The sequence below is a fragment of the Nerophis ophidion genome, linkage group LG06 (assembly GCF_033978795.1).
Source record: "Nerophis ophidion isolate RoL-2023_Sa linkage group LG06, RoL_Noph_v1.0, whole genome shotgun sequence".
NCBI classification, from domain to species: Eukaryota; Metazoa; Chordata; class Actinopteri; order Syngnathiformes; family Syngnathidae; genus Nerophis; species Nerophis ophidion.
Window position 1 is genome coordinate 2,638,657 of NC_084616.1, and position 27,500 is coordinate 2,666,156.

Below are 27,500 nucleotides of genomic sequence, written 5' to 3' on the forward strand. Positions count from 1 at the left end.
GTATGTATGTATACATGTGTGTATGTATGTATGTATATACATATATGTGTGTGTGTGTATATGTACAGTGGGGCAAAACAGTATTTAGTCAGCCAGCGATTGTGCAAGTTCTCCCACTTCAAATGATGACAGAGGTCTGTCATTTTCATCATAGGTACACTTCAACTGTGAGAGACAGAATGTGAAAAAAAAATCAGAAATTCACATTGTAGGAATTTTAAATAATTTCCTGTCCCCTTAGCAGAAAAACAGCCCCAAAGCATGATGTTTCCACCCCCATGCTTCACAGTAGGTATGGTGCTCTTGGGATGCAACTCAGTATTCTTCTTCCTCCAAACACGACCAGTTAAGTTGATACCAAAATGGATACATGGATGATACAGCAGAGGATTGGGAGAATGTCATGTGGTCAGATGAAACCAAAATAGACTTTAATGGCTGAATCCTTACTGCATTTACATCATTGTGTGATAAATAAAGCCTCTCCACTCCTCTTCTGTCTTACGACGTCAACTCCTGACGCTTTCTTCTATTTTTTAGGGTTCGTTTTCTTCAACTTTCCCAGGCGTTCATGTCGAGCCCGGTTGTCGTCAGCCAATGGCGTGCGAGCACCGCTGAGCGGCAGCCAATGGCGTGCGAGCACCGCCGAGAGGCAGCCGATGGGAGGCCATTCCCCTCCGCCAATCAGGTGTGACGTGGGCGGGGCCTAATGGTGTCATTTTCTTGTCGGGTCATGATGAGAAAGCCGCGCTTTAGTTGCCGCTGCGGCATTAAAGCAACTCTCACGTAACATGTGGCGTCACCACTTCTAGCTGCTCTGCTGTGGCACAGCCAAGCCGCCGCTGCCTCGGGGGGGAATACTATGGCCAAGGAGCACAAAGATGTCCGGACCAACCCGGCGGCGTCGGCGAATGTCGTCTCCAAGATCTTCTTCTGGTAGGAAAGTCCGCACCGGAAGTCAAAGCCTTAGCGGTTTTTGTGTCCAACACGCTCGAAAAGTCATCTTGACTTCATTTAAGCAACTTAGCTTTGGCACCGCCGTGACGTCACTCACCTTTCTACTAACAAAAAACAAAGAACTAAGTTTAGTCCATTGTGAGATATCAATGTGTTCTGGATCCATGTTGCAAACTTTATTTATTACACGTGTTAACAACAACCACTGTGCAAACTTTATTTTTAATTACCCTTTTTAACAGCAAACACTGTGCAAACTTTATTTTTAATTACCCTTTTTAACAACAACCCATGTACAAACTTTATATATTACCCTTTTTAACAACAGTGCCAACTTTATATATTACCCTTTTTAAATAACAGTGCAAACTTTATATATTACCCTTTTTAACAACAACCACTGTGCAAACTTTATATATTACCCTTTTTAACAACAGTGCCAACTTTATATATTACCCTTTTTACAACAGTGCAAACTTTATATATTACCCTTTTTACAACAGTCCAAACTTTATATTTAATTACCCTTTTTACAACAGTGCAAACTTTATATATTACCCTTTTTACAACAGTGCAAACTTTATATATTACCCTTTTTACAACAGTGCAAACTTTATATATTACCCTTTTTACAACAGTGCAAACTTTATATATTACCCTTTTTAAATAACAGTGCAAACTTTATATATTACCCTTTTTAACAACAACCACTGTGCAAACTTTATATATTACCCTTTTTAACAACAGTGCAAACTTTATATATTACCCTTTTTAAATAACAGTGCAAACTTTATATATTACCCTTTTTAAATAACAGTGCAAACTTTATATTTAATTACCCTTTTTAACAACCCATGCGCAAACTTTATATATTACCCTTTTTAACAACAACCACTGTGCAAACTTTATATATTACCCTTTTTAAACAACAGTGCAAACTTTATATATTACCCTTTTTACAACAGTGCAAACTTTATATTTAATTACCCTTTTTACAACAGTGCAAACTTTATATATTACCCTTTTTACAACAGTGCAAACTTTATATATTACGCTTTTTAAAAACAGTGCAAACTTTATATATTACCCTTTTTACAACAGTGCAAACTTTATATATTACCCTTTTTACAACAGTGCAAACTTTATATATTACCCTTTTTACAACAGTGCAAACTTTATATATTACCCTTTTTAACAACAGTGCAAACTTTATATATTACCCTTTTTAACAACAGTGCAAACTTTATATATTACCCTTTTTAAATAACAGTGCAAACTTTATATATTACCCTTTTTACAACAGTGCAAACTATATATTACCCTTTTTAAATAACAGTGCAAACTTTATATGTTATCCTTTTTAAATAACAGTGCAAACTTTATATATTACCCTTTTTACAAGAGTGCAAACTTTATATATTACCCTTTTTACAACAGTGCAAACTTTATATATTACGCTTTTTACAACAGTGCAAACTTTATATATTACCCTTTTTAAATAACAGTGCAAACTTTATATATTACCCTTTTTAACAACAGTGCAAACTTTATATATTACGCTTTTTAAAAACAGTGAAAACTTTATATATTACCCTTTTTAAAAACAGTGCAAACTTTATATATTACCCTTTTTACAACAGTGCAAACTTTATATATTACCCACACTGTGCCACCCACACTGGTTTAAAATGTAAAAATTGTATATTGGGTTTCACTATGTAAAGCGCTTTGAGTCACTAGAGAAAAAGCGCTATATAAATAGAGTTCACTTCACTTCACTTTTTAAAAACAGTGCAAACTTTATATATTCCCCTTTTTACAACAGTGCAAACTTTATATATTACCCTTTTTAAACAACAGTGCAAACTTTATATATTACCCTTTTTACAACAGTGCAAACTTTATTTATTACCATTTTTACAACAGTGCAAACTTTATATATTACCCTTTTTAACAACAACCACTGTGCAAACGTATTTATTACCATTTTTAACAACAACAACTGTGCAAACTTTATTTATTACAATTTTTAACAAGAACCACTGTGCAAACTTTATATATTACCATTTTTAACAACAACCACTGTGCAAACGTATTTATTACCATTTTTAACAACAACAACTGTGCAAACTTTATTTATTACCATTTTTAACAAGAACCACTGTGCAAACTTTATATATTACCATTTTTAACAACAACCACTGTGCAAACTTATTTATTACCCTTTTTAACAACAACCACTCTGCAAACTTGATATATTACCCTTTTTAACAACAACAACTGTGCAAACTTTATTTATTACCATTTTTAACAACAACCACTGTGCAAACTTTATTTATTACCATTTTTAACAACAACCACTGTGCAAACTTTATTTATTACCCTTTTTAACAACAACAACTGTGCAAACTTTATGTATTACCATTTTTAACAAGAACCACTGTGCAAACTTTTTGAGCGCTTAAAGGGGAACATTATCAGCAGACCTATGTAAGCGTCAATATATACCTTGATGGTGCAGAAAAAAGTCCATGTATTTTTTTAACCGATTTCCGAACTCTAAATGGGTGAATTTTGGAAAATTAAATGCCTTTCTGTTTTTCGGTCTTTTAGCGATGATGTCAGAACGTGACGTCACCGAGGTAACACACCCGCCATTTTCATTTTCACATTACAAACACCGGGTCTCAACTCTGTTATTTTCCGTTTTTTCGACTATTTTTTGTAACCTTGGAGACATCATGCCTGGTGGGTGTGTTGTCGGAGGGTGTAACAACACTAACAGGGAGGGATTCAAGTTGCACCACTGGCAAGAAATCTGCCGCCAGACCCCCATTGAATGTACCAGAGTGTCTCCACATTTGACCGGCGATGCTAAGACAGACATGGCACAGAGATGTATGGATAACCTGCAGATGCATTTGCAACAATTAAGTCAACAAAATCACAAAGGTGAGTTTTGTTGATGTTGTTGACTTATGTGCTAATCAGACATATTTGGTCACGGCATGACTGCCAGCTAATCAATGCTAACATGCTATTTACGCGAGCTGTATGTACATTTGAAACTAGATACCCACATTTAATGCAAAACAAACACTTACCAATCGACGGATTTGAGTTTCTCCAGTGTCACTAGATGCGAAAGTCCTGATCGTTTGGTCCGCACATTTTACCGGCGATGCTAATAAGGCAGCCATGCTATGGGCCACTTCATTAGGTACACCCACGCTATGGCCGAATAGCGTCAATAGCTATTCGCTCAAGATCTTCTTCAATACTTTCATACTCCAACCATCTGTTTCAATACATGTGTAATCTGTTGAATCGCTTAAGCCGCTGAAATCCGAGTCTGAATCCGAGCTAATGTCGCTATATCTTGCTGTGGTAACCGCCATGTTGTTTGTATTGGCAGCCCTGTATGACGTCACAGGGAAATGGATAGTGGTTTCCAAGATAGCGAAAATAAGGCACTTTAAAGCTTTATTTAGGGATATTCCGGGGCGTTTGGAAAAACACTTAAAAAAATACACCAAGCCACTGGGAACTGATTTTTATTGTTTTTAACCCTTTTGAAATTGTGATAATGTTCCCCTTTAACAAGTACAGTCGGTGCTTAACAACATACTAGCTATTTGTAACAACCGGAGTTCAAATTTCACTCATACGTATTTAGAACAACTTCCACTGTGCTGTACAACATTAGAGGAGTAAGACATATTGTCAAAAGCCCACACTGAGGCCCTATGGAGCAAAGTGGGGCCCACAAAGGGACCTCTTTCAAGCTGCACAATCCTTGATGGCATGTCTGTGAGGCGACATACTCGCTACATTTTACAGTGGAAACCTTTTTGACACCCCTATTATTTACTGATACAAGTGACCCTTGGGGCGGAATAGCTCGGTTGGTAGAGCGGCCGTGCCAGCAACTTGAGGGTTGCAGGTTCGATCCCTGCCTCCGCTATCCTAGTCACTGCCGTTGTGTCCTTGGGCAAGACACTTGACCCACCTGCTCCCGGTGCCACCCACACTGCTTTAAATGTAAAAATTAGATATCGGGTTTCACTACGTAAAGCGCTTTGAGTCACTAGAGAAAAAGCGCTATATAAATATAATTCACTTCACTTCACCCTCTGAGGGCCGTTAACTGCGGTGTGGCCCTCAATGGCAACCAGTTTGAGACCCCTGCTCTAGACTAACATTGGATCCATCCATCCATTTTCTACCGCTTATTCCCTTTTGGGGTCGCGGGGGGGCACTGGCGCCTATCTCAGCTACAATCGGGCGGAAGGCGGGGTACACCCTGGACAAGTCGCCACCTCATCACAGGGCCAACACAGATAGACTGACAACATTCACACACTAGGGACCATTTAGTGTTGCCAATCAACCTATCCCCAGGTGCATGTCTTTGGAAGTGGGAGGGGCCTATCCCCAGGTGCATGTCTTTGGAGGTGGGAGGGGCCTATCCCCAGGTGCATGTCTTTGGAGGTGGGAGGGGCCTATCCCCAGGTGCATGTCTTTGGAGGTGGGAGGGGCCTATCCCCAGGTGCATGTCTTTGGAGGTGGGAGGGGCCTATCCCCGGGTGCATGTCTTTGGAAGTGGGAGGGGCCTATCCCCAGGTGCATGTCTTTGGAAGTGGGAGGAAGCTGGAGTACCCGGAGGGAACCCACGCAGTCACGGGGAGAACATGCAAACTCCACACAGAAAGATCCCGAGCCTGGATTTGAACCCAGGACTGCAGGACCTTCGTATTGTGAGGCAGACGCACTAACCCCTCTACCACCGTGAAGCCCCATCCATCCATTGTAAATTTTCATTATTTCTTTCTCTTTTTTGTGGGGGCTGTTTGTTTTATACCCTTTTTGTCAATGAAAACTTAGTTTTTTATATGGCAAACACACTAAATATGCAATATTTTCCCCCACAAAACATTCTTAAAGTGTAATATTTGATATGAAGCAATTGGAGCCTTAAATAGGTGAACAATTCATAACAACATTGATTTTGATTCATTATTATTTTTGAGCAATGACAGCTTTAAAGAAAACAAAACTGGCACTTTTGTGTTATTAGGCAAGGCAATTTTATTTGTAAAGTACTTTTCATACACACGGCAGACTCAAAGTGCTTCACAGACAACAAAGTGAAATGAAAGAAAATAAAAGCAAAATTAAAATGCAGACAAAAATAAAAACAGTGCGGTTGTTAAAAGATAAAAAAATGTAGCTGAAAGCTAAGGTGAACATAACAGTTCTCAGTCTAATTCTAGAAGTAGTCAGAGTTGGGGAAAGTCTGACATCTTCAGGAAGTTTATTCCAGTTATTTGTTGCGTAGTGACTGAATGATGCTCTCCCGTGATTTGAGTTGACTCTGGGAAACGCTAACAGATTGGTCTGAGAAGATCTTAGTGATCTAGAGCAGTGGTTCCCAAATGGGGGTACGCTCACCCCTGGGGGTACTTGAAGGTATGCCAAGGGGTTTGGAGATTTTAAATAAGTATTCTAAAAATAGCAACAATTCAATCAATCAATCAATGTTTATTTATATAGCCCCAAATCACAAATGTCTCAAAGGACTGCACAAATCATTACGACTACAACATCCTCGGAAGAACCCACAAAAGGGCAAGGAAAACTCACACCCAGTGGGCAGGGAGAATTCACATCCAGTGGGACGCCAGTGACAATGCTGACTATGAGAAACCTTGGAGAGGACCTCAGATGTGGTGAAATAGGTATGTGACGGTCGACCTCCGACCTACTTCCCAGCTGGCACGAGACATTAAAACAACGTTGACAACTTGCTGAATTAAGTCATGATGTTGAGTTAGTCAAACATAACCTTCAAACAACATTTTTATGATGTTTGATCAATGTTGGGTTCTGGGGTTTGACCATCGAATTTTGGTCATTTCCCAACCAATATTCTACAACACAAATACAACATTGAAACAACATGCTTTATAATCAATGTTGGCTTCACGGTGGCAGAGGGGTTAGTGCATCTGCCTCACAATACAAAGGTCCTGAGTAGTCCTGGGTTCAATCCCGGCCTCGGGATCTTTCTGTGTGGAGTTTGCATGTTCTCCCCGTGACTGCGTGGGTTCTAGTCCGTCGTCCTCCCACCTCCAAAGACATGCACCTGGGGGTAGGCCCCTCCCACCTCCAAAGACATGCACCTGGGGATAGGCCCCTCCCACCTTTAAATACATGCACCTGGGGATAGGCCCCTCCCACCTCCAAAGACATGCACCTGGGGATAGGCCCCTCCCACCTCCAAAGACATGCACCTGGGGATAGGCCCCTCCCACCTCTAAAGACATGCACCTGGGGATAGGCCCCTCCCACCTCCAAAGACATGCACCTGGGGATAGGCCCCTCCCACCTTTAAAGACATGCACCTGGGGATAGGCCCCTCCCACCTCCAAAGACATGCACCTGGGGATAGGCCCCTCCCACCTTTAAAGACATGCACCTGGGGATAGGCCCCCTCCCACCTCCAAAGACATGCACCTGGGGATAGGCCCCTCCCACCTTTAAAGACATGCACCTGGGGATAGGCCCCTCCCACCTCCAAAGACATGCACCTGGGGGTAGGCCCCTCCCACCTCCAAAGACATGCACCTGGGGATAGGCCCCTCCCACCTTTAAATACATGCACCTGGGGATAGGCCCCTCCCACCTCCAAAGACATGCACCTGGGGATAGGCCCCTCCCACCTCCAAAGACATGCACCTGGGGATAGGCCCCTCCCACCTTTAAAGACATGCACCTGGGGATAGGCCCCTCCCACCTCCAAAGACATGCACCTGATTTAGGGCTATATAAGTAAACATTGATTGATTGATTGATAGGCCCCTCCCACCTCCAAAGACATGCACCTGGGGATAGGCCCCTCCCACCTCCAAGGACATGCACCCGGGGATAGGCCCCTCCCACCTCCAAAGACATGCACCTGGGGATAGGCCCCTCCCACCTTTAAAGATATGCACCTGGGGATAGGCCCCTCCCACCTCCAAAGACATGCACCTGGGGATAGGTGGATTGGCAACACTAAATGGTAATAATGATAATTGGTTGTACTTGTATAGCGCATTTCTACCTTCAAGGTACTCAAAGCGCTTTGACACTACTTCCACATTCACACACACATTCACACACTGATGGAGGGAGCTGCCATGCAAGGCGCCAACCAGCACCCATCAGGAGCAAGGGTGAAGTGTGTGAATGTTGTCTGTCTTTCTGTGTTGGCCCTGTGATGAAGTGGCGACTTGTCCAGGGTGTACCCCGCCTTCGGCCCGATTGTAGCTGAGATAGGCACCAGCGCCCCCTGCGACCCCGAAGGGAATAAGCGGTAGGAAATGGATGGATGGATGGGTTCTGATGTTGATTTGACATTGAATTTTGGTCATTTCCCAACCAATTATTCTACAACACAAATACAACGTGCCATCTTGTGTTATTTATGAATCCATCTTGTGGTCGTCAGGTGGCTCAATCCTCTCTTCAGCATCGGATACAAGCGCAGGTTGGAAGAGGAGGACATGTACCCGGTGCTGGCGGAAGACAGCTCAGAGACACTCGGCCAGGACCTGCAGAGGTACTGTACTATCACAACCACTGTGTCTTCCAAGAACATGAGGCACAATATTAGTTTGGCATGACTGATATGGGTTATTGTGTTAGACAACTCCATCTAAGCCTATTAATTAATTCCTCTAATCACATCACAGGGCAGCCATAGTAGCAGTCATGTGATCTGATCCTGTGATAAAGCACCACTTTTCCACATGCAGGCCTCAAATCTTCACTTTTTAAAGTCAAGGCAAGTGTTGCCTTAAAGGAGGGGGCTTGTAGTTTAGGGCAACAAGGCAAACAATATGTTCATTTAAGACAGTGGCTCCAAATATATATACATGTGTGTTTGTGTGTATATATATATATATATATATATATATATATATATATATACATACATATGTGTGTAGGTGTGGGAAAAATCACAAGACTACTTCATCTCTACAGAACTGTTTCATGAGGGTTCCCTCAATCATCAGGAGATTTTAATGGAAGCATTCACATACAATGGTTTATATAGGGCACAGAGTGGGTGGGTACAGGCAGGCGTAGGGTGTGGTGATTGGCTCATAAGTTACCTAGGAGGTGTTTCCGTCTGTGGCGGCATGTTGAAATGATTTCACTGCGCTTGTTGAGGGATGATAGATCTGGATGATATATAATAAAAAGTTTCTCTTTTAAGCATATGTTGCAGAAACTGTTTATTATATATCATCCAGACCTGTCATCCCTCAACAAGCGCAGTGAAATCATTTCAACATGCCGCCACAGATGGAAACACCTCCTAGGTAACACATGAGCCAATCACCACACCCTACACCTGCTTGTACCCACCCACTCTGTGCCCTATATAAACCATTGTATGTGAATGCTTCCATTAAAATCTCCTGATGATTGAGGGAACCCCTCATGAAACAGTTCTGTAGAGATGAAGTAGTCTTGGGATTTTTCCCACACCTACATATTGCGCTCTACCACGGTATCGAGCACTATTCTCTGGATAATCCAATCAAGATATAATATATATATATATATATATATATATATATATATATATATATATATATATATATATATATATATGTGTATGTATGTATGTATGTATGTGTGTATATATATATATATATATATATATATATATGTATGTATATATACTAGGGCTTTGAATCTTTGGGTGTCCCACGATTCGATTCAATATCGATTCTTGGGGTCACGATTCGATAATATATCGTTTTTTTTTCGATTCGATTCTCGATTCAAAAACGGATATTTTTCCGATTGAAAAGGATTGTGTATTCATTCAATACATAGATTTCAGCAGGATCTACCCCAGTCTGCTGACATGCTAGCAGAGTAGTAGATTTAAAAAAAAAGCTTTTATAATTGTAAAGGACAATGTTTTATCAACTGATTGCAATAATGTAAATTTGTTTGAACTATTAAAGGAAGCAAAAATATGACTTATTTTATCTTTGTGAAAACATTGGACACAGTGTGTTGTCCAGCTTATGAGATGCCATGCAAGTGTAAGCCACTGTGACACTATTGTTCTTTTTGATTATTTTTATAAATGTCTAATGATAATGTCAATGAGGGATTTTTAATCACTGCTATGCTGAAATGATAACTAATATTGATACTGTTGTTGATAATATTCATTTTTGTTTCATTAGTTTTGGTTTGTTCTGTGTCTAACCATCCGATACACGGATCGTTTATTGTTTGCTTCGGATATGTTTTGATCACGTTTAGACTCTGTGGATCCCTTCAGTTAAACACTTCCTTGTTTACATTCGTCACCATGGTTACTTAATTACTTCTCCTGCATGCACTCCTGAAGCACACCTGTTTTGATTTATTGTGTTGTATTTAAGACCAGCTGCTACCTCAGTTCCTCCTCGCCAGTTTGTTTGCTACCTGCAACACTTACGTAAGTTTCCCTCTGTTTGTCTCCTTGCTAAGTGTAGCTTAGCTTCGCGCGCTCGGCTATTGCTTTGGACTTTGTCCTCTGCCTTTTGCTATCCATTAGCATTCTGTTACCCGTGCATTGCACATCTTTATTTTTACCGTTTGTACAAGTGTTCTTTTGTATTCTTACATTAAAACCTGTTCTTACCTTCACTTCGGCCTGCTGTGATCGTGCACCGAGGGTGACACTCCACATGCATCCTGGATGCACAACTTGCGTAACAGTATCGTGTTTGTGTCTCCTCTCAATTGCTCTGTTTATTGCAGTTCTGAGTGTTGCTGGCTCTGGTTTGCTTTTGGAATTGGATTGCATTGTTATGGTATTGCTGTGTAGTGGTTTGTTGGATTGATTAAAAAAAAGAAAAGAAAAAAAAAGCGATTTTGTAAAAATGAGAATCGATTCTGAATCGCACAACGTAATCGATTCGATTCGTATTCGAAACGATTTTTTCCCACCATATATATATATATATATATATGTATATTAGGGATGCACTGAAATGAAAATTTGTGGCCGAAGCCGAATAAAATTTAAACGCTTGGCCGAATACCGAATAATGAATGCAGTTTTTCAAAAATTTTTTAATATTACATAAATAGCCTAGAATAAATATTTAGACATGTTTTTCAAATAAAGTATTTTTTTATTGAATATTGACATTTTTTTAATATTCCAGTAGCCTTTGCTTTTCAAAAAAAGCACAAAGTTTTTCATTTATATTAGGCCTTCAAACAAAACATGCGTTCCAAAAAAAATAAAGTGCATTAAAGTGGATAAACCCACAACAAATGAATTATTGTCCTTTTGGCAAAAGTCTGCTTAGCCACAGTAGATATGCTAATAATGTAAACAGAAGGCTCAAGTAAATCTCAATTAAGTGTGTGCTTGTAACCTCATACACTTATACAGGTAGCCTACACAACAGGCTAATAATGTAAACAGAAGGCTCAAGTAAATCTCAATAAGTGTGTGCATGTAACCTCATACACTTATACAGGTACACAACATATCCCAACGTCACTGCACGTTGGTTGATTGCGTCACCGCGTCAAAAAATTGCGTCACACGCCACTATTCGGCCTTGTTTTTAACTCAATCCACCGAAGGCCGAATGTGGCTTTTTTTGCCATATTCGGCCGAATATATTCGGTTACCGATTAATCGGTGCATCCCTAATACAGTGGGAGAGTGGCCGTGCGCAACCCAAGGGTCACTGGTTCAAATCCCACCTAGAACCAACCTCGTCACGTCCGTTGTGTCCTGAGCAAGACACTTCACCCTTGCTCCTGATGGGTGCTGGTTGGCGCCTTGCATGGCAGCTCCCTCCATCAGTGTGTGAATGTGTGTGTGAATGTGGAAGTAGTGTCAAAGCGCTTTGAGTACCTTGAAGGTAGAAAAGCGCTATACAAGTACAACCCATTTATCATTTTTATATATATATATATATATATATATATCTATATATATATATATCTATATATAGATATATATATATAGATATATATATATATATATGCGATGAGGTGGCGACTTGTCCAGGGTGTACCCCGCCTTCTGCCCGATTGTAGCTGAGATAGGCGCCAGCACCCCCCGCGACCCCAAAAGGGAATAAGCGGTAGAAAATGGATGGATGGATGGATGGATGGATGGATATATAGATATATATATAAACAGTTTTTTTTATTCATTATTAATATTAACCTGTCAGCTTTTTGTCATTACATGATGCCTTTATCTCTATTTTTACATTTCAATAGAGTGAGGAAATTTTTTTTTATTATAATTTTTTTAAGTTATGTACATGTAGATGATGTATCCAGACAGATCCATTAAGAGTTTGAGCAGAAATATGTCGTATAGGAATTAACTATATATAAATAACACATTAACAAAAGGCTGTCACGTGAAGGGTTTTTGAAGTAATACATTTTTGTGACATGAAAAAAAACACAAGAAATGTAATAAAATATGGTGTTTACTTTTTAATATCGAAATAAGACACAAAGCAGTTTGGCTAATGAAGATGAAGTCTAATAAACAAGCTTTGTTCTTCAGTACAACGGTTTGGCCAACAACAAAAAACCAGGAGTGACACCTCTCACATCAAATACACAATCTTCACAGCCTGCATTCAGTTGGATGAGATGACAAATATTATATCTAGTAAGGATGTTATTTGAACACTGATGCAGTTAAATAAAGGAGGCGTAAACAAACTAAAGACTTTATAACATCACCTGCTGCATGTTTCCTCACATCATTAACTCTCAGTCAAAGCAGCTGATAGATGCTGTATTGAGAAAATAGAAGCAACATCAAATAGTTTTCTGTATACTTTTTAGTGCGGGGACAATATTGTCCACTCCTGTCTTCATCTAAACACAGAAGTGTGCTCTTAAACGCACGGTGGGAAGCGAGGGAAAATGAGGTCAAACCAAGCGCTCTGCTCCGTTTACTCCTAATGGAAATCTCCAGAGCAATGTCTGTGTAGTTAGTCCGCCAGGATTATCAAGACAAACGACGCCAGTGTGCATGCGCCTGACTTCCTGTTGCCTAAAACACATGAATAAATGACGGTTTTTCGGTAATTAAAAAACTAACCGTCTGGAATTTTATCACAACTCATCATTGCACCTTTTATTGTTACATCTCTCATCCATTAACAGATAAAAAGTCAAGGGCGGTCACAGCATGTTCTTGCCGCAGATGTCGGTCTTTCTTTTACGGCATGACGGCAAATGACCAGCGCGGTGGCGGCACGTGCCTCAATCTTGCCCTGGTTAAATTTCAGCCCTGCACATGTACAACGGCTCGGTTCTATACAAAAAAAAAGATAATTACACAAATCCAAGTAAAAACTAAATGTGTGCACTGGCAGAGGAAGACAAATTGATTTAGTAGCAAATACAAGCTGCCCGTGTCAACTTGTTACTGGGGAACAACATGAAGTCATGCTTGTTTACGACAAATGTGTTCATCGGGAACGACAACCCCATGGAGCACAACGCTGAAGACGGTACAAATATGTTCATTATAAGTTGTTTTTGCCGTTTGCTAATGTTTTCTCAAATTGTACATAGTCTTTTGCTATTTTTCTTTCTGAAATTGTAAGTTGTCTCGTCTTTTGTGTTGACTTTTTTATGTAATTTTAAGTTGGTTTATCTTTTGTGTTTATTTGTCATGTAATTGAAGTTGTCTATTGTTATTTTGTTTGTGTCATAGTGGTGAGACAGCATATGTAGTGTAGTTGTATGGTGATGTGTTGCATTAATCATGATCAATATTAATATGAGGGTGTCTGTTACTGGGCTTCACGGTGGCAGAGGGGTTAGTGCGTCTGCCTCACAATACGAAAGTCCTGCAGTCCTGGGTTCAATTCCAGGCTGAGGATCTTTCTGTGTGGAGTTTGCATGTTCTCCCCGTGACTGCGTGGGTTCCCTCCGGGTACTCCGGCTTCCTCCCACCTCCAAAGACATGCACCTGGGGATAGGCCCCTCCCACCTCCAAAGACATGCACCTGGGGATAGGTTGATTGGCAACACTAAATGGTCCCTAGTGTGTGAATGTTGTCTATATGTGTTGGCCCTGCCATTAGGTGGCGACTTGTCCAGGGTGTACCCCGCCTTCCGCCCGATTGTAGCTGAGATAGGCGCCAGCGCCCCCCGCGACCCCGAAAGGGAATAAGCGGTAGAAAATGGATGGATGGAAGGGTGTCTGTTACTAAGGGGTGTAACGGTACACAAAAATGTTGGTTCGGTACATACCTCGGTTTAGAGGTCACGGTTCGGTTCACTTTCAGTACTGTAACAAAACAACAAAACATATATTTTTTGGTTATTTCCAAAATTTGTAAGCAATGGCATAACATACATAACCACACATGGTTCATCGCCAGGGTTAATGCGGTCAACATATATAAAATAAAAGCTAAATAAGATAAGGCTCAGAATGGTTTCTTAACAAAACCTTTCTACATATAAAGTGCTTTTTTTGATTGATTGATTGATTGAAAGTTTTATTAGTAGATTGCACAGTACAGTACATATTGCGTACAATTGACCACTAAATGGTAACACCCCAATAAGTTTTTCAACTTGTTTAAGTCGGGGTCCACCTTCATCAACCCCCCCACCCCCCCAGCCTGGCTAACTTGGTAGTAAGAGGATATATGGGTTTATTGTTCTTCCACCATAGAAGTGGGTCAAAATGTAGTTTTTAATGCAATACAGCAACCCCTGCCACCCCGAACGGGACAAGTGGTAGAAAATGGATGGATGTATGGTCTTAAATGTGCTGCTATAAAAAACTTTTGTTATTGCTTCAGCCCTGCCTGACTCGCTGAGGAGAGGCTGCTTGAATGCGGTGGTGCCGCTTCAAAGGATTTAGCATGTTTGACGTGTTGGCATAAGCGTACCCTACTGCTGCTGAACAATGTCGGCAAACGAGGCAGGAGGGTCTTCCAGCTCTGGCTTTTGCATGTTGTTCTAACCAGGTTGCTGCTAGCCTGCCGTGTATTGTACCTCGCTCTGCATCGTTTACACAACCTGCTGTGCGCTACCTAATATGTCCGTGTGGAAACTCATTCGTTACACCTCTGAACTGAACCGAAACCCCCGTACCGAAATTGTTCAATATAAATACACATACCGTTACACCCCTACTGTTGTTACTACATTATATATATATATATCTATATATCTATATATATATATATATATATATACATACGTACAGTGGGGCAAAAAAGTATTTAGTCAGCCAGCGATTGTGCAAGTTCTCCCACTTCAAATGATGACAGAGGTCTGTCATTTTCATCATAGGTACACTTAAATGATAAATGGGTTGTACTTGTAGAGCGCTTTTCTACCTTCAAGGTACTCAAAGCGCTTTGACACTACTTCCACATTTACCCATTCACACACACATTCACACACTGATGGAGGGAGCTGCCATGCAAGGCGCCAACCAGCACCCATCAGGAGCAAGGGTGAAGTGTCTTGCTCAGGACACAACGGACGTGACGAGGTTGGTACTAGGTGGGATTTGAACCAGGGACCCTCGGGTTGCGCCGGGCCACTCTCCCACTGCGCCACTTCAACTGTGAGAGACAGAATGTGGAAAAAAAATCCAGGAATTCACATTGTAGGAATTTTAAAGAATTTATTTGTACATTATGGTGGAAAATAAGTATTTGGTCAACCATTCAAAGCTCTCACTGATGGAAGGAGGTTTCGGCTCCAAATCTCAGGATACATGGCCCCATTCATTCTTTCCTTAACACGGATCAATCGTCCTGTCCCCTTAGCAGAAAAACAGCCCCAAAGCATGATGTTTCCACCCCCATGCTTCACAGTAGGTATGGTGTTCTTGGGATGCAACTCAGTATTCTTCTTCCTCCAAACACCACCAGTTGAGTTTATACCAAAAAGTTCTATTTTGGTTTCATCTGACCACATGACATTCTCCCAATCCTCTTCTGTATCATCCATGTATCCATTTTGGTATCAACTCAACTCGTCGTGTGAATTTCTGTATTTTTTTTTCCACATTCTGTCTCTCACAGTTGAAGTGTACCTATGATGAAAATGACAGACCTCTGTCATCATTTGAAGTGGGAGAACTTGCACAATCGCTGGCTGACTAAATACTTTTTTTTGCCCCACTATATATATATATATATATATATATATATATACTTCCAGTGTGTACATATTACATATTGTTATGAAGGTGTCGGTTACTACATTATATATATACTTGCAGTGTGTATATAAAATGTTGGAGAGTTATGAAGTTGTTTTAGAGGCTTTGAAGGCCACAAGAGTGACAGCCATTATCTGCATCTAGCAAGCATTTTTTAATCATCTTTAGGATCCTAAAAAAAAAAGCATGTGTTCTTGACTCTCATAATGATTTTGAACGATAGGCAAAATACAAAAAAAAGTGCAGTTTAACAGCAAGCCTTGGAGGTTGTGGGTGAAAGATTGCCAACATGACTGTGCAAAACGTGACTTTCCCAGTGTGGAGTGTCTGGTTAATGACTCACTCTTAGCCTGGACTATCATTACTTCACACAAGATACACAATTTGACGACTGGAGGACTCTCATCTCAACCAGGGAGGTTTTCCAGCCTAGTGTGATGCCTTCAATTGCCGTTGTAATGCAATGACAGACCAAGGCGGAAATGTTTTAATCCCAATTCCTCACCGTGTCACCCGGACAGGGAGCTGCTTGTGTTGTGGTGACCGCGAAGAAAGACATTTCTCCACCAATTCCAGGATTGCAGCTGCATTTTAAAAGCGTATAAAAGTGCGCCGTGTCAATCGATTTTATTCCTTATGGAAACCATGGTTCTGGAGTTGCCCGCTGTCAACTATTCTACATTTCAACTCGATCAAAAAGGTGTCCAAACTGGAGTTTTCACTTTTTTATTTTTTTACATACACCGTATTTTTCGGATTATAAATCGCTCCGGATTATACATCACACCGGCCGAAAATGCATAATAAAGAAGGAAAAAAACATATATAAGTCGCATTTTTGGGGGAAATTTATTTGATAAAATCCAACACGAAGAATAGAGATTTGAAAGGCAATTCAAAATAAATAAAGACTAGTGAACAACAGGCTGAATAAGTGTAGGTTATATGAGGCATAAATAAGCAACTGCTATGTTAACCTAACATATTATGGTAAGAGTCATTCAAATAACTATAACATATAGAACATGCTATACCTTTACCAAACTATCTCTCACTCCATCCATCCATCCATTTTCTACCGCTTATTCCCTTTCGGGGTCGCGGGGGGCGCTGGCGCCTATTTCAGCTACAATCGGGCGGAAGGCGGGGTACACCCTGGACAAGTCGCCACCTCATCGCAGGGCCAACACAGATAGACAGACAACATTCACACTCACATTCACACACTAGGGACCATTTAGTGTTGCCAATCAACCTATCACCAGGTGCATGTCTTTGGAGGTGGGAGGGGCCTATCCCCAGGTGCATGTCTTTGGAGGTGGGAGGGGCCTATCCCCAGGTGCATGTCTTTGGAGGTGGGAGGAAGCCGGAGTACCCGGAGGGAACCCACGCATTCACGGGGAGAACATGCAAACTCCACACAGAAAGAACCCGAGCCTGGATTTGAACCCAGGACTGCAGGAACTTCGTATTGTGAGGCAGACGCACTAACCCCTCTGCCACCGTGAAGCCCTATCTCTCACTCCTAATCCATAAATCTTCTTCCTCGATGTCGCTTCTAAACAACTCTGACAACTCCAAACTTGTCCTTTTCTGCTGCATATTTCACTACATCCAGCTTGTAATCTGCACTACGTGATTTCCTTTTCAACGCCGTTTTTGTTCAGCCCTTCTCACTTTTTACAAGTTCCCGCCAACATTGAAATGATCCATTTTAATAGCTACGGGGATTTTTTATTTATCTATTTGTGAAAGTGAAGTGAAATTATATTTTATACAGCACTTTTTCTCAAGTGACTCAAAGCGCTTTACATAGTGAAACCCAATATCTAAGTTACATTCAAACCAGTGTGGGGGGCACTGGAAGCAGGTGGGTAAAGTGTCTTGCCCAAGGACACAACGGCAGCGACTAGGGTGGTGGAAGCGGGAATCGAACCTGCAACCCTCAAGTTGCTGGCACAGCCACTCTACCAACAGAGCTAAACCGCCCCGTATTTTTTTATTTTATTTTTTGTCATGAAAAAGGGAGGTTTTTTGGGTTAGTGCACTGACTGTAAGTGTATCTTGTGTTTTTTATGTTGATTTAATTACAAAAAAAAAAAGTTATAAAAAAAAAAAAAATAATAAATTCTGCAGCCCGGTGGTTGGGTACCACTAGTGTACACTACTGAATTGGGGTATTATGGCCACTTATGTGTAAACTTATACTGCCATCTGGTGGTGTCAGAGTATAACATACAATGGAATTTGGAAAAAAAAGTGTAAAAATAAGAATTGGCATGTCACTACACATGAAGTACACGTTTGTGTACTTATGGACTAAGTACATCATATCAAAAGATGAGTCTTAGTTTTTATTCTAATTAGGGACCAATAGTCCAGGGTGTACCCCGCCTTCCGCCCGATTGTTGCTGAGATAGGCGCCAGCGCCCCCCGCGACCCCAAAAGGGAATAAGCGGTAGAAAATGGATGGATGGAAGCCCAAATAGCAAAGACAAATAAAACAAGCATGTAAACAAACCCCTTGGGCCTTTAGAGGTTAAACGTATTTTCACTCTTTGGCTTGTAAAGCAGCATGAGAGTTGTGTGAGTTTAGTCTATTTCCTTTATTTCTAGTTAAATGTTTTACTATACTGACTCTCCTAGAACGTACAGTAGGGCCAAAAAGTATTTAGTCAGCCAGCGATTGTGCAAGTTCTCCCACTTCAAATGATGACAGAGGTCTGTCATTTTCATCATAGGTACACTTCAACTGTGAGAGACAGAATGTGGAAAAAAATCCAGCAATTCACATTGTAGGAATTTTAAAGAATTTATTTGTAAATGATGGTGGAAAATAAGTATTTGGTCAAGCATTCAAAGCTCTCACTGATGGAAGGAGGTTTTGGCTCCAAATCTCAGGATACATGGCCCCATTCATTCTTTCCTTAACACGGATCAATCGTCCTTAGCAGAAAAACAGCCCCAAAGCATGTTCCCACCCCCATGTTCCACAGTAGGTATGGTGTTCTTGGGATGCAACTCAGTATTCTTCTTCCTCCAAACACCACCAGTTGAGTTTATACCAAAAAGTTCTATTTTGGTTTCATCTGACCACATGACATTCTCCCAATCCTCTGCTGTATCATCCATGTATCCATTTTGCTATAAACTCAAGTCGTCGTGTGAATTCCTGTATTTTTTTTCCACATTCTGTCTCTCACAGTTGAAGTGTACCTATGATGAAAATGACAGACCTCTGTCATCATTTGAAGTGGGAGAACTTGCACAATCGCTGGCTGACTAAATACTTTTTTTTGCCCCACTATATATATATATATATATATATATATATATATATATATATATATACTTCCAGTGTGTACATATTACATATTGTTATGAAGGTGTCGGTTACTACATTATATATATACTTGCAGTGTGTATATAAAATGTTGGAGAGTTATGAAGTTGTTTTAGAGGCTTTGAAGGCCACAAGAGTGACAGCCATTATCTGCATCTAGCAAGCGTTTTTTAATCATCTTTAGGATCCTAAAAAAAAAACGTGTTCTTGACTCTCATAATGATTTTGAACGATACGCAAAATAAAATAAAAAAGTGCAGTTTAACAGCAAGCCTTGGAGGTTGTGGGTGAAAGATTGCCAACATGACTGTGCAAAACGTGACTTTCCCAGTGTGGAGTGTCTGGTTAATGACTCACTCTTAGCCTGGACTATCATTACTTCACACAAGATACACAATTTGACGACTGGAGGACTCTCATCTCAACCAGGGAGGTTTTCCAGCCTGGTGTGATGCCTTCAATTGCCGTTGTAATGCAATGACAGACCAAGGCGGAAATGTTTTTAATCCCGATTCCTCACCGTGTCACCCGGACAGGGAGCTGCTTGTGTTGTGGTGACCGCGAAGAAAGACATTTCTCCACCAATTCCAGGATTGCAGCTGCATTTTAAAAGCGTGTAAAAGTGCGCCGCGTCAATCGATTTTATTCCTTATGGAAACCATGGTTGTGGAGTTGCCCGCTGTCAACTATTCTACATTTCAACTCGATCAAAAAGGTGTCCTAACTGGAGTTTTCACTTTTTTTATTTTTTTTACATACACCGTATTTTTCGGATTATAAATCGCTCCGGAGTATACATCACACCGGCCGAAAATGCATAATAAAGAAGGAAAAAAACATATATAAGTCGCATTTTTGGGGGAAACGTATTTGATAAAATCCAACACGAAGAATAGAGATTTGAAAGGCAATTTAAAATAAATAAAGAATAGAGAAGAAGAGGCTGAATAAGTGTAGGTTATATGAGGCATAAATAAGCAACTGCTATGTTAACCTAACATATTATGGTAAGAGTCATTCAAATAACTATAACATATAGAACATGCTATACCTTTACCAAACTATCTCTCACTCCTAATCCATAAATCCCATGAAATCTTCTTCCTCGATGTCGCTTCTAAACAACTCTGACAACTCCAAACTTGTCCTTTTCTGCTGCATATTTCACTACATCCACCTTGTAATCTGCACTACGTGATTTCCTTTTCAACGCCGTTTTTGTTCAGCCCTTCTCACTTTTTACAAGTTCCCGCCAACATTGAAATGATCCATTTTAATAGCTACGGGGATTTTTTATTTATCTATTTGTGAAAGTGAAGTGAAATTATATTTTATACAGCGCTTTTTCTCAAGTGACTCAAAGCGCTTTACATAGTGAAACCCAATATCTAAGTTACATTCAAACCAGTGTGGGGGGCACTGGGAGCAGGTGGGTAAAGTGTCTTGCCCAAGGACACAACGGCAGCGACTAGGGTGGTGGAAGCGGGAATCGAACCTGCAACCCTCAAGTTGCTGGCACAGCCACTCTACCGACCGAGCTAAACCGCCCCGTATTTTATTTTATTTTTTGTCATGAAAAAGGGAGGTTTTTTGGGTTAGTGGACTGACTGTAAGTGTATCTTGTGTTTTTTATATTTATTTAATAAATAAAAAAAAAAAGTTATTAAAAAAAAAAAAAAAAAAATTCTGCAGCCCAGTGGTTGGGGACCACTAGTGTACACTACTGAATTGGGGTCTTATGGCCGCTTATGTGGACACTTATACTGCCATCTGGTGGTGTCAGAAGAGTACAACATACAATGGAATTTGGGAAAAAAAAGTGTAAAAATAAGAATTGGCATGTCACTACACATGAAGTACACATTTGTGTACTCATGGACTAAGTACATCATATCAAAAGATGAGTCTTAGTTTTTATTCTAATTAGGGACCAATAGTCCAGGGTGTACCCCGCCTTCCGCCCGATTGTTGCTGAGATAGGCGCCAGCGCCCCCCGCGACCCCAAAAGGGAATAAGCGGTAGAAAATGGATGGATGGAAGCCCAAATAGCAAAGAGAAATAAAACAAGCATGTAAACAAACCCCTTGGGCCTTTAGAGGTTAAACGTATTTTCACTCTTTGGCTTGTAAAGCAGCATGAGATTTGTGTGAGTTTAGTCTATTTCCTTTATTTGTAGTTAAATGTTTTACTATACTGACTCTCCTAGAACGTACAGTGGGGCAAAAAAGTATTTAGTCAGCCAGCGATTGTGCAAGTTCTCCCACTTCAAATGATGACAGAGGTCTGTCATTTTCATCATAGGTACACTTCAACTGGGAGAGACAGAATGTGAAAAATAAATCCAGGAATTCACATTGTAGGAATTTTAAAGAATTTATTTGTAAATGATGGTGGAAAATAAGTATTTGGTCAACCATTCAAAGCTCTCACTGATGGAAGGAGGTTTTGGCTCCAAATCTCAGTACATATTATTAGTAGATTGCACAGTACAGTACATATTATTAGTAGATTGCACAGTACAGTACATATTATTAGTAGATTGCACAGTACAGTACATATTGCGTACAATTGACCACTAAATGGTAACACCCCAATAAGTTTTTCAACTTGTTTAAGTCGGGGTCCACCTTCATCAGCCCCCCCACCCCCCCAGCCTGGCTAACTTGGTAGTAAGAGGATATATGGGTTTATTGTTCTTCCACCATAGAAGTGGGTCAAAATGTAGTTTTTAATGCAATACAGCAACCCCTGCGACCCCGAACGGGACAAGCGGTGGAAAATGGATGGATGTATGGTCTTAAATGTGCTGCTATAAAAAACTTTTGTTATTGCTTCAGCCCTGCCTGACTCGCTGAGGAGAGGCTGCTTGAATGCGGTGGTGCCGCTTCAAAGGAGTTAGCATGTTTGACGTGTTGGCAGAAGCGTACCCTACTGCTGCTGAACAATGTCGGCAAACGAGGCAGGAGGGTCTTCCAGCTCTGGCTTTTGCATGTTGTTCTAACCAGGTTGCTGCTAGCCTGCCGTGTATTGTACCTCGCTCTGCATCGTTTACACAACCTGCTGTGCGCTACCTAATATGTCCGTGTGGAAACTCATTCGTTACACCTCCGAACTGAACCGAAACCCCCGTACCGAAATTGTTCAATATAAATACACATACCGTTACACCCCTACTGTTGTTACTACATTATATATATATATATCTATATATCTATATATAGATATATATATATATACATACGTACAGTGGGGCAAAAAAGTATTTAGTCAGCCAGCGATTGTGCAAGTTCTCCCACTTCAAATGATGACAGAGGTCTGTCATTTTCATCATAGGTACACTTAAATGATAAATGGGTTGTACTTGTAGAGCGCTTTTCTACCTTCAAGGTACTCAAAGCGCTTTGACACTACTTCCACATTTACCCATTCACACACACATTCACACACTGATGGAGGGAGCTGCCATGCAAGGCGCCAACCAGCACCCATCAGGAGCAAGGGTGAAGTGTCTTGCTCAGGACACAACGGACGTGACGAGGTTGGTACTAGGTGGGATTTGAACCAGGGACCCTCGGGTTGCGCCGGGCCACTCTCCCACTGCGCCACTTCAACTGTGAGAGACAGAATGTGGAAAAAAAATCCAGGAATTCACATTGTAGGAATTTTAAAGAATTTATTTGTACATTATGGTGGAAAATAAGTATTTGGTCAACCATTCAAAGCTCTCACTGATGGAAGGAGGTTTCGGCTCCAAATCTCAGGATACATGGCCCCATTCATTCTTTCCTTAACACGGATCAATCGTCCTGTCCCCTTAGCAGAAAAACAGCCCCAAAGCATGATGTTTCCACCCCCATGCTTCACAGTAGGTGTGGTGTTCTTGGGATGCAACTCAGTATTCTTCTTCCTCCAAACACCACCAGTTGAGTTTATACCAAAAAGTTCTATTTTGGTTTCATCTGACCACATGACATTCTCCCAATCCTCTTCTGTATCATCCATGTATCCATTTTGGTATAAACTCAACTTGTCGTGTGAATTCCTGTATTTTTTTTCCACATTCTGTCTCTCACAGTTGAAGTGTACCTATGATGAAAATGACAGACCTCTGTCATCATTTGAAGTGGGAGAACTTGCACAATCGCTGGCTGACTAAATACTTTTTTGCCCCACTATATATATATATATATATATATATATATATATATATATATATATATATATATATATATATACTTGCAGTGTGTATAGTGTACATATTACATATTGTTATGAAGGTGTCTGTTACTACATTATATATATACTTGCAGTGTGTATATAAAATGTTGGAGAGTTATGAAGTTGTTTTAGAGGCTTTGAAGGCTACAAGAGTGACAGCCATTATCTGCATCTAGCAAGCGTTTTTTAATCATCTTTAGGATCCTAAAAAAAAAACGTGTTCTTGACTCTCATAATGATTTTGAACGATAGGCAAAATAAAAAAAAAAGTGCAGTTTAACAGCAAGCCTTGGAGGTTGTGGGTCAAAGATTGCCAACATGACTGTGCAAAACGTGACTTTCCCAGTGTGGAGTGTCTGGTTAATGACTCACTCTTAGCCTGGACTATCATTACTTCACACAAGATACACAATTTGACGACTGGAGGACTCTCATCTCAACCAGGGAGGTTTTCCAGCCTGGTGTGATGCCTTCAATTGCCGTTGTAATGCAATGACAGACCAAGGCGGAAATGTTTTTAATCCCGATTCCTCACCGTGTCACCCGGACAGGGAGCTGCTTGTGTTGTGGTGACCGCGAAGAAAGACATTTCTCCACCAATTCCAGGATTGCAGCTGCATTTTAAAAGCGTGTAAAAGTGCGCCGCGTCAATCGATTTTATTCCTTATGGAAACCATGGTTGTGGAGTTGCCCGCTGTCAACTATTCTACATTTCAACTCGATCAAAAAGGTGTCCTAACTGGAGTTTTCACTTTTTTTATTTTTTTTACATACACCGTATTTTTCGGATTATAAATCGCTCCGGATTATACATCACACCGGCCGAAAATGCATAATAAAGAAGGAAAAAAACATATATAAGTCGCATTTTTGGGGGAAACGTATTTGATAAAATCCAACACGAAGAATAGAGATTTGAAAGGCAATTTAAAATAAATAAAGAATAGAGAAGAAGAGGCTGAATAAGTGTAGGTTATATGAGGCATAAATAAGCAACTGCTATGTTAACCTAACATATTATGGTAAGAGTCATTCAAATAACTATAACATATAGAACATGCTATACCTTTACCAAACTATCTCTCACTCCTAATCCATAAATCCCATGAAATCTTCTTCCTCGATGTCGCTTCTAAACAACTCTGACAACTCCAAACTTGTCCTTTTCTGCTGCATATTTCACTACATCCACCTTGTAATCTGCACTACGTGATTTCCTTTTCAACGCCGTTTTTGTTCAGCCCTTCTCACTTTTTACAAGTTCCCGCCAACATTGAAATGATCCATTTTAATAGCTACGGGGATTTTTTATTTATCTATTTGTGAAAGTGAAGTGAAATTATATTTTATACAGCGCTTTTTCTCAAGTGACTCAAAGCGCTTTACATAGTGAAACCCAATATCTAAGTTACATTCAAACCAGTGTGGGGGGCACTGGGAGCAGGTGGGTAAAGTGTCTTGCCCAAGGACACAACGGCAGCGACTAGGGTGGTGGAAGCGGGAATCGAACCTGCAACCCTCAAGTTGCTGGCACAGCCACTCTACCGACCGAGCTAAACCGCCCCGTATTTTATTTTATTTTTTGTCATGAAAAAGGGAGGTTTTTTGGGTTAGTGGACTGACTGTAAGTGTATCTTGTGTTTTTTATATTTATTTAATAAATAAAAAAAAAAAGTTATTAAAAAAAAAAAAAAAAAAATTCTGCAGCCCAGTGGTTGGGGACCACTAGTGTACACTACTGAATTGGGGTCTTATGGCCGCTTATGTGGACACTTATACTGCCATCTGGTGGTGTCAGAAGAGTACAACATACAATGGAATTTGGGAAAAAAAAGTGTAAAAATAAGAATTGGCATGTCACTACACATGAAGTACACATTTGTGTACTCATGGACTAAGTACATCATATCAAAAGATGAGTCTTAGTTTTTATTCTAATTAGGGACCAATAGTCCAGGGTGTACCCCGCCTTCCGCCCGATTGTTGCTGAGATAGGCGCCAGCGCCCCCCGCGACCCCAAAAGGGAATAAGCGGTAGAAAATGGATGGATGGAAGCCCAAATAGCAAAGAGAAATAAAACAAGCATGTAAACAAACCCCTTGGGCCTTTAGAGGTTAAACGTATTTTCACTCTTTGGCTTGTAAAGCAGCATGAGATTTGTGTGAGTTTAGTCTATTTCCTTTATTTGTAGTTAAATGTTTTACTATACTGACTCTCCTAGAACGTACAGTGGGGCAAAAAAGTATTTAGTCAGCCAGCGATTGTGCAAGTTCTCCCACTTCAAATGATGACAGAGGTCTGTCATTTTCATCATAGGTACACTTCAACTGGGAGAGACAGAATGTGAAAAATAAATCCAGGAATTCACATTGTAGGAATTTTAAAGAATTTATTTGTAAATGATGGTGGAAAATAAGTATTTGGTCAACCATTCAAAGCTCTCACTGATGGAAGGAGGTTTTGGCTCCAAATCTCAGTACATATTATTAGTAGATTGCACAGTACAGTACATATTATTAGTAGATTGCACAGTACAGTACATATTATTAGTAGATTGCACAGTACAGTACATATTATTAGTAGATTGCACAGTACAGTACATATTGCGTACAATTGACCACTAAATGGTAACACCCCAATAAGTTTTTCAACTTGTTTAAGTCGGGGTCCACCTTCATCAGCCCCCCCACCCCCCCAGCCTGGCTAACTTGGTAGTAAGAGGATATATGGGTTTATTGTTCTTCCACCATAGAAGTGGGTCAAAATGTAGTTTTTAATGCAATACAGCAACCCCTGCGACCCCGAACGGGACAAGCGGTGGCAAATGGATGGATGTATGGTCTTAAATGTGCTGCTATTAAAACGTTTGTTATTGCTTCAGCCCTGCCTGACTCGCTGAGGAGAGGCTGCTTGAATGCGGTGGTACCGCTTCAAAGGATTTAGCATGTTTGACGTGTTGGCATAAGCGTACCCTACTGCTGCTGAACAATGTCGGCAAACGAGGCAGGAGGGTCTTCCAGCTCTGGCTTTTGCATGTTGTTCTAACCAGGTTGCTGCTAGCCTGCCGTGTATTGTACCTCGCTCTGCATCGTTTACACAACCTGCGGTGCGCTACCTAATATGTCCGTGTGGAAACTCATTCGTTACACCTCCGAACTGAACCGAAACCCTCGTACCGAAATTGTTCAATAAAAATACACGTACCGTTACACCCCTACTGTTACTACATTTTATATATATATATATATATATATATATATATATATATATATATATATATATATGTATATATATATATATATATATATATATACAGTGGGGCAAAAAAAGTATTTAGTGAGCCAGCGATTGTGCAAGTTACCATGAATTGATTAACGTGGACCCCGACTTAAACAAGTTGAAAAACCATTTAGTGGTCAATTGTACGGAATATGTACTGTACTGTGCAATCTACTAATAAAAGTATCAATCAATCAATCAATTCTCCCACTTCAAATGATGACAGAGGTCTGTCATTTTCATCATAGGTACACTTCAACTGTGAGAGACAGAATGTGGAAAAAAAATCCAGGAATTCACATTGTAGGAATTTTAAAGAATTTATTTGTAAATGATGGTGGAAAATAAGTATTTGGTCAACCATTCAAAGCTCTCACTGAAGGAAGGAGGTTTTGGCTCCAAATCTCACGATACATGGCCCCATTCATTCTTTCCTTAACACGGATCAAT

At 40.4% G+C, this 27,500-nt stretch overlaps 1 protein-coding gene and 1 long non-coding RNA gene across 4 annotated transcripts in view; both read left to right on the forward strand.

Moving 5' to 3' along the window:
* The window catches only part of LOC133554077 (uncharacterized), a 29,340-nt gene extending 28,700 nt beyond the window's left edge, over positions 1-640 (forward strand). Inside the window, exon 3 of the long non-coding RNA XR_009807055.1 lies at positions 541-640. This is a non-coding gene — a long non-coding RNA (uncharacterized LOC133554077). The remainder of the gene's footprint in view (positions 1-540) is intronic.
* A 66-nt stretch (positions 641-706) lies between these two features.
* Positions 707-27,500, forward strand: part of abcc4 (ATP binding cassette subfamily C member 4 (PEL blood group)) — a 138,616-nt gene continuing 111,822 nt past the window's right edge. For all 3 annotated transcript variants that reach the window (XM_061902455.1, XM_061902456.1, XM_061902454.1), the window contains exons 1-2: positions 707-936; positions 8,450-8,560. In XM_061902455.1, coding sequence (XP_061758439.1) covers positions 863-936; positions 8,450-8,560 — 185 coding nt within the window. In that variant the 5' untranslated portion in view covers positions 707-862. The remainder of the gene's footprint in view (positions 937-8,449; positions 8,561-27,500) is intronic.